Source organism: Sprattus sprattus, assembly GCF_963457725.1.
Source record: "Sprattus sprattus genome assembly, chromosome: 1".
In the NCBI taxonomy this organism is placed as follows: Eukaryota; Metazoa; Chordata; class Actinopteri; order Clupeiformes; family Clupeidae; genus Sprattus; species Sprattus sprattus.
The window spans coordinates 42,232,311-42,241,142 of NC_137920.1; the positions used below are offsets into that span (position 1 = coordinate 42,232,311).

At 42.0% G+C, this 8,832-nt stretch overlaps 1 protein-coding gene across 1 annotated transcript; it reads right to left on the reverse strand.

The window, feature by feature from the left end:
- Positions 1–1,255: 1,255 nt before the first annotated feature.
- On the reverse strand, positions 1,256–8,538 carry LOC308369840 (zinc finger matrin-type protein 4-like; the record flags this gene model as incomplete). Its single annotated transcript, XM_080844385.1, has 5 exons — positions 1,256–1,356; positions 5,513–5,875; positions 6,427–6,583; positions 7,981–8,073; positions 8,434–8,538. The coding sequence occupies 5 exons, from the start codon at positions 8,536–8,538 to the stop codon at positions 1,256–1,258; spliced, it is 819 nt and encodes a 272-aa protein (XP_080700511.1).
- Between the last annotated feature and the right edge of the window lie 294 nt (positions 8,539–8,832).

Genomic DNA, 8,832 nt, shown 5'->3' on the forward strand with positions numbered 1-8,832 from the left:
GTGTGGTGGGCTCAAACTGTGGATAAATTGGACTAAAATTACAATTTAAAATGCAGCACAATGAAAAAGGTACTGTGGACACATGTTTGTATAAAGATACTCTGTGTATCTATAATAACTTTTGCAAAACACAAAATAAAATCTAGGAGTAAGATATTCTTGTTTAATAGTTTAAGACCTGGTCTGATGCCAGGTGGACCTCTGACTCATTAGGGTAATTGGCATAGTTGGAGTGAAAAGCAGAATTCTTTCTCCTGCCTTCAGCTTGGGAAAACTGCAGCATTCTGGGACTGGAATATTGCTGTTGCCATGGTGCCTGTCTTAAGATAATGCATGTGATGTTAGGCATCTTATAGCACACAGAATGTTAAGTTTGAAATACCAACACATCAAGGACGAACAAACTTTTTTGTTCTGATAAATGTACTGATCATTCTACTCCACTCTGGGTTCTCATTGAGCTCATCCACAGTCCTTGGTCTGTAAATGTAAAACCAAGTGGCTTGGAATTAGGCCCACACTACTCCAGCCAATCAGAATGAGGCACACACTACTCCAGCCAAACAGAATGAGGCACACACTACTCCAGCCAATCAGAATGAGGCACACACTACTTCAGCCAATCAATACATTTCTTCAGGGGCATGAAAGGGAAGGGTCTAATTTGATTGGCTAGAAAGCTCAACTATCAACAACCGTTTACCAGAATCCTAGATTGAACCTTTGAGTATTGGATTTATGCTTAAAAGGTTGGCACTGTCGTTTGCCTGTAGGAACTGGTGCCTCATAGTAGCAGTCCAATGATCCAGTTCCTTCTGCTGATCCACTTCCCGTTAGAAGACATGTGTCTCTACCTACACCTAATGGACAACCATGGGCTTCTCATGAAGACAGATCACGGCCAGGACCTGCTGACTGTGGGCTGACGTGGTTAAACACCAAAGTACAGAGGTTTATGCCTAAATAGTCCATAATCATTTAATCATTTACACAATGACTACTTACTAACTGCTACTGACTAATGACTACTGACTATCTGCTACTTAATAATGACTTCTGACTAACTGCTACTGAATAATGACTCCTGATAAACTGCTAGTGAATAATGACTACTGATTAACTGCTAGTGAATAATGACTAGTGAATAATGACTACTGACGAATGACTCATGACTAACTGCTACTAAATAACTGACTAACTGCTACTGACTAATGACTTAACTGCTACTGACTAATGACTACTGAATAACGGATACTTACTTGTTCTGGTGTTTCGACCCTTGCAGGTGGGCATAATATTGCTCGATGGAATTCAGAGTCACAGCACACACATAACAGGTATACGTGCTTTGAAGGCCTACAAACACACACACACACACACACACACACACACACACACACACACACACACAGTCAATGATCACCTCCAAACTTCAACACTCAATATTGCCCCCCTTGGGTTGCCAGATATCTGTACTCCTGAAATCCTCCACAGTGGATGGCCCAATGTTAACATCTCCATGATCAAAATGACACATATGTTTTAAAAGAATATTCCCTATTAGTGAGTAATAATCAGGGCCTCGTTTCCCGATAACGATGTATCTTAACGGCCTACGTGGATTTTCGCGACATCGTACACTAAGTAGCACTTTGTATTTACGTGCGTTTCCCAACCATCAACTTAAAGTCAGGTGCACGAGCGCAACGTGCACGAGTTCTTAAGTAGCTCTTAGGAGCTGTTTACGTCAGGTTAACCTGTTTACGTTAATTGCTGTGAAATTAGCTAGCCTATGCGTGCATCGAACGTGCAATGTGCACTAAATTCGGGGCGGGGATAGTAACGCCATCTCCAGCAGAGAAGCCTATTTAAACTGTGTTCCCATTGTAAGGACATTTATTACGATCTGTCTGAGAGTGGGCTGTCAAAGCTAGCATCATCAAAGTCATACAGTACAGTAGGCTACATACATTCAATAAAATTAACCTACATTTGAGTCCAACTACATGACCATTCTTGCCCTACACTTACCCTTACAATAAAGAAGTGATCCTATTTCAACCATAACTTCATTTTAAATAATGTCTTTCTTTATGACATTTAGTTTATAGTTTAGACAGCAACGTTGACATCTACAGTATATTCAACTGCATCCACTACATAATCTCAAACTTTATTTGTTGGTAACTCTCCAAAAAGGCTACCATTAACACATTTCTTAATGAAAAGGAAACATGCATCACAATAATACTTCAGTGTAACCTGTACCTATGTGGAGTGCAAATATGTCTTGCCATTACACTACCCAACAGCCCTACGTCTGCTAACACTACAGAATGCATAATTCCTACGGGCAATGCACTAGTTTTGTATAGCCTAATCTTTATTTTCAAATACTCAATATTCTTTATTTCTATTTTGATGGGAATAGGCAGGTGAAACAATGACATTCTCATGATGTGCTATACACAGAAACATCGTTTGGATTTCTTCTACATAATATACAACCATCTAGCTAGAAGCTACCATATAAGCCAATGGAGTGGTGGCATAAGCGCTAAATGTGCCATCAAACTACTGTTTGAAAGCTTCAGTCAAGACCTAAATACTCTGCATTGGTCGCGTAGCACATTTCCGATCAAACCGAGTCATTATAAACATATAAAAAGTTGTGTAGATAGCTTTATTCATGTAAAATATTCCTCGCTTCAAGTAGCCATGTTTTTTTTTTTTTAATTCCCGTTTCTTCCGAACGGCGGTCGAACGACGCCCCTGGTGGATTACATCGCTAAGTGTGAAGTTACTACTGGTCCTGACCACACGTAGAATTCCTCTCAATGAAAGATACACTTAAGCTAAGTGTGGCGTTGGGAAACCCGTCTGCAACGTAGGAATCCTCTTACGAGCGATTTCAAGTGCTTTTTAGGCTAAGTGAGCGTTCGGGAAACGAGGCCCAGATCAACTAGTCCTTCAGAGAAACACATTTGACTATTTTACTAGGTGTACAGAATACTGAGTATGTTTTTTCAGAGCAGATAATGAATTGATGCTGCCTGTCTGCACAAAAAAGTCAGCAGCAGTGATTTTCTTTCTTCCGAAATAAATCAAATAGTTTGCAACATGCCAATCACCAATCAGTAGGCCCTAATACATGTGCCAATGTGATCAGAACAGTTTATCGTATCGTATTCGCGTGTAGGTGTGAACATTTTCAAGGGAAACGGCTCTTGTCGTTACGTGTTTACATGTGCAAAATGTGAAGCGTTTACATTGCCTCGGGCATGCGCAAAGACCACGGACATCAACATGGATCTGCATCGTGCACAGGCAGTGTAGTGGCTTAAAGTTCCCTTCTTTCTATCAGCATATAGTTCTTAATATTTTCTTTGAATAACCACTCCCAGATGGAAAGAAAACGAGCCTACGCGTGGATGTGTTTCAACAACGGTAGAAAACTGTGTTTGCTCCGTCTTTTACTGAACTCATAATTATTTGACAGTGGTATTAGTTACAGTTGAGACACCCGAAATAACTTGCATGCGCAGCAATCCTGAGACGTGATTTTTAGTTTGCACATGAATACTAACGTCTTCTTTGATCCCAGGAAATTTGAGCACACAACCCATCTCCCTTACGGAGATATTGGCGAAAGTTGTTTTACCTAGGCTACTTCATTGCAAACGTCTAGTTTTGCAAACGTGTCTAGTTTTTGTGCAGTAGTGAATAGAGTCTCAGTCTACTACACCATACATAGCATATCATGTTTGTAGAAAATTATTAAGGTGAAACAAATGGCAATAAGCATATTTAAATTAAATGATTCACATTGCAAGTAAAATGGTGCGGCTGGAGCAGATACAGGGAGGGACAACGGTGCAACGGTGCGGAGCATTTTGCTCCCTTGCATTCTCTCTACAAACTTCCATATAGACGCGGGATCAGCAGGAAAATCTACTTTCCTTTTGGGAGAAACAAGGCCAGTCGTTCCCACGACTACAGCACCTTGCAAAACGAATTATATGCGTTCCAGCAACAAGTGCTGCGAGTGAGCGCTCCTTCAGTGCAGCAGGGCGCGTTATAAAAGCCAGGCGCTCTCGCCTGAATCCTGACACTGTAGATGCTATTTTATTCCTGCATAGTGCTAAGACAAATTCTAAATAGAACGAAGGTTAGGCATATCAGCAGAGGTATATTTTGGTTACATTAGGATGGCTACGTTTATAGCTTGCGTTTTGGGCGCACCACAATGCCAAGAAGTTTGTCGCGACTGTAATGGCATATTTCATTGTGGGGTTGATAGATAGCTTAAGGCTTACGAGACACGGTGTTTTCCGATGTTTTACTGAGTCCTCTCTGTCTCTATCACACACACACACACACACACACACACACTAACGGAAGCAAAAAAGGCTTAAATTAAGTGACGATCCCTCAAATGTCGCGTCTCCCGCAAACCTGCAAGCTATGAGTCAGCATTGGAAGAAGCCTTAACGTCTCGAAGATGAAACTGCCTGGGTTATTTTGTTTCGTTAGGCTATTAGTTATATTTTAAAACAGCCAGTCATTGTGGCCTACCACTCGTGGAATAAGGAATTTCAAAGAGATGATGGAGTGATTTGACTCAGAAGTGACATTGGGCATTGGCAGCGCGAGATTTTCAGAACAAGTTCAACTTTTAGTTCAGTAACATCAACAGCTAAGAAAGAAGGTAAGAAAAATAGTCGGAAAACTTTGATTTGCAAGGGAAGCAGGCAAGTGTTGGGGTTGTTCCAGTATATAGCCTACAATGTGGTGAAATTTCAGAATTAATAGGCTCCAGTGGCGTTTCCTAAATATGCTTTCTTTCATTTTGCAAAAAACAGTAGGCTATATTACCATATTAAAATGGTGTACCAAATTGCGTTTTATTACTGATAAAAAATTGTAGGCCTACTAGCCTATTGGATCAGTCTCCTTTCAACAACAGGCAAGAACTTTCTAGCCTCTAACTTTCTAGCCTCCTGTCACCGTCTCCCCCCAGTCACGCACCGACTCCCCCATGACACATCGGCCTGATTTGACACGATTGTAAACCACCTCTCTCGAAAGGCTCAGACGATCGGCGGAAAAACAAACAGTTTACATCTAGACCCCTTATACATGAGGCAATTGTAACACGTTTGCGAGTTTCTATCGGTGCAGACGCGATGTAACAGCTTTACATTAACGCATGTATAAGGGGCTACTGTAGGTCAAAGTAAAGCTATGGCGTAAGGTATTTGTTTCATCACATCGCCACTGTTTGAAATGATTTGGGAGGGAAAACATGAGTTCCCCCTAACAGTAAGTTACTGCCTGTATTAAGTGCAATATCTAAACGTGGATGTCATCACCTCCACAAGTTTGCAGTATCCTGAGACAGCCTGTTAATATAGGTCAGTATAGTAGGGATAATAGCAGCAGGTAGCTAACAAAACTGAGGACTAAATCACTGCATGAGGCTCATAGCACGTATGTTACCCCTGGATCTGACCTGGGGTCTGCATGGTGTCCAGGCCTCCTATCAGCTGCTCCATGAGATGTGCTCTGCCAGCGTTCTTCTTGTGTTTCTTCCCTCCATAGTGCTGCTGGGCCATCAGTGGGTTATTAAACCACGCTCTGCACAGGCAGCAGAATCGACCCACCTCTCTGTTTCCATTGGCCAGTGACCAAAACGTATCTCTGCTACCATTGGCCATTGACCAAGACGTCTCTCTGCTACCATTGGCCAGTGACCAAGACGTCTGTCTGTTACCATTGGCCAGTGACCAAGACGTCTCTCTGTTTCCATTGGCCAGTGACCAAGGAGTCGGGGAGGCCTGGGGCATGGCTGGGGGACGTGAGCTGAAAGGAGAGACTGTGAGGCAGACAGGGTTGTGTTAAGGATACAGCATGTGCCAAGCGAGTAACAAATAAACACACTTCCACAAACTCAACATACATAACATACAACAAAACATACATTCTCGTTGAAGAATCCGGTAGAATAAAGGAGTGACCTAGATTAATTTGATCATTTCTGCATCAAACAGACACATACATCCTTTCATTGACACACACATTTAATTCATTCAGGATACCTATCTCAGGGCCAACAATTAGCTACAGCATATGAATCATTCATGTGTTGTGTTAACTGGACTGCTTTTACATATTCATTCAAAACAGCCCTTACATTTGTTAAAACTTACCTGCTGTGCTTACTTTAACCCCTCCCTGTCTTTTCCAGTGAGTGTGCATCATCTAAAGCTCTCCTGCCTTCCTCCAGCAGAGAGCCACATGCTGACAGGTCTTCAGATGTAACCCTCAGATGGCATGCACTAGTATGAGTGAGTAACTGGGCTGTTGTGACTGTGTATCCTGTTCTGTTTGTGTAAGTGGTGGTGTGTGCTGTGCCAAATGAATTACCCGCAGATGGCAGAAGTTGAGGCTCTCCCAGTACTAGCCGAATCCTTTTAGCGTGAGTCTTACCCTGGTAGTGAGACTGTGCCACGATGGTGGAGGTGAAGAACATGTTACACAGAGTGCAACATTTATTCCTGTCCACCTCAGTCTCAGCACAGTCCTGAAAAACGAAAACATAGAGTTGGAGAAACACAATTGGAGTTAAAATACTGCACAGCTGTATGGAGGACAGGTAGTGTTTGGTATGTGTGAGTGTGTCAAACCAAATAAATGTACTTCAATGGCTAGGTTATCTAAGGGTTCAGGGAGGCTCCCCATGTTGCCATCAGAGATGAGAGAGACACAAGGCTAAGATGAAGAGCTCTATTCAATCACCAGAATGGGGTGTACGTAAGGAATTTTGGGGGTAAAATGTAAATGCACACACTCACAAAACCACAGACCGTGTAGAATAATCGCAAACTTGCATGCTGACTATGTTATAAGCAATTGGGAATGTGACCCCTTAGGAGAATGCATGAATTCATCTGAAGGAAGGCTGTTAAAAGGAATGTGTTTGAGCGCATGCTTGAAAAAACACAAACTTAAACAATGTATTTGTTTATATCTACTACTATCAGTCTATTTGGAATAATCTGATGATCATCTGTGTGGTAATTTGATGAAGGTCGTGATGAATTACTTGTAAAGGGAATAACATTCAAACCACTTGCACTTATATTTCTGGATGCTGACAATTTAGTTGTGAAGAAATGATGCATAATGAGTCATGTTCTCTGAATTATCTGAATAGAACCCCTGTAACACCATGAGCACTCTCAAAATGAGTCCGTAGAGGTTTTATTAAGCCCCTGTTCCTGATATAAAAATATGCCCTCATCAATATGCAAGATATATGAACACACACACAATCAGGTCACTAGCCCTCTCTACCAAGGATGGAACTACTTGCACGTTCATGTCTGTTGACACCCCACCAATGGTTCTCTAGTTTCCATAAACAACCAGTTAGATACAAATCAAAAAAACAACACCACTGCCCCAAACAAAGATGATAACACATATCATAGCTACTATTTAAGGCCCAGTAACACAATACCATGGACAGACAGACGGACAGATGAACACACATATTATATCTACTATTAAAGGACCAGTAACACAATACTATGGACAGACAGACAGACAGACAGACAGACAGACAGACAGACAGACAGACAGACAGATTAACACACATATCATAGCTACTATCAAAGGCCCAGTAACACAATACTATGGACAGACAGACAGATGGACACACATATCATAGCTACTATCAAAGGCCCAGTAACACAATACTATGGACAGACAGATAGATATAAATGGGAAACATAGATCACATAAGACAGAACAAGGATGATCAGTGCTGATGGAGATGAGCTAATTGTACAGTATATATATCTTTATAGGCAGCACTCTCTGGGACTGAGAGGGGAGAGAGTGAGAGCACGTGAGAGAAGACAGGGATGGAGAGAGAGACCCAGAGATGGATTCACACACGTATGCAGAGACACCTACAGGGTTATCAGGTCTCAGTCTCTTAGAGGGCGGGCCTCCATCTTCTGGGTGGAGCATGTAGAAGAGACGCACTTTGTTTGCATGCTTCTTACTCTGACAGAAAGAAGTAAGAAGAAAACAATATTATTGGTATAGACATTGGCGATAGTGGTTCAGGAATTAGAGAAGTCAAAGTGTCCTTGAGCATGACACTCAACCCCCAACCGTTCCTGATGTGCAGACACGCACGCACGTACACACACACACACACACACACACACACACACACACACAGACACACACACAATCACACATACACACACACACACACACACACACACACACACACACACACACACACACACACACACACACACACACACACACACACACACACACACACACACACACACACACACACACACACACACACACACACACACACTCACAAGCAGATCTGTGTATGAACCTTACCTCGTAGTGTGCCGTGCGTTGTGACTCTGAGATCAGCTGGGCATTACAAATGTTGCAGTAGCTCTCTGTGAAGAGACGGCCACCGCAGACCTCTGCAGTCTTCATCTGCCAGCGTACACACAGCAGCCAGTGGTCAGAGAGCATCAAAAACATACATGTCTATTCAAAGCCAGATGGAATCACTATAATGTGGATATACCCATTGGAAGGCATAATGAAGGGATATAACTAATATCACACATTGCCCAGCAGACACATGCCCTGATATTAAAAGGCCTGAAATATGCATTCTAAAAATGTGTGCATTTATCAATATATTTTCCATGTCTTGTATAGAAAGTTACAAATCTATTGCATTATGATGTATAAGAATATATGCATAAAAGAATGAATCTCTCA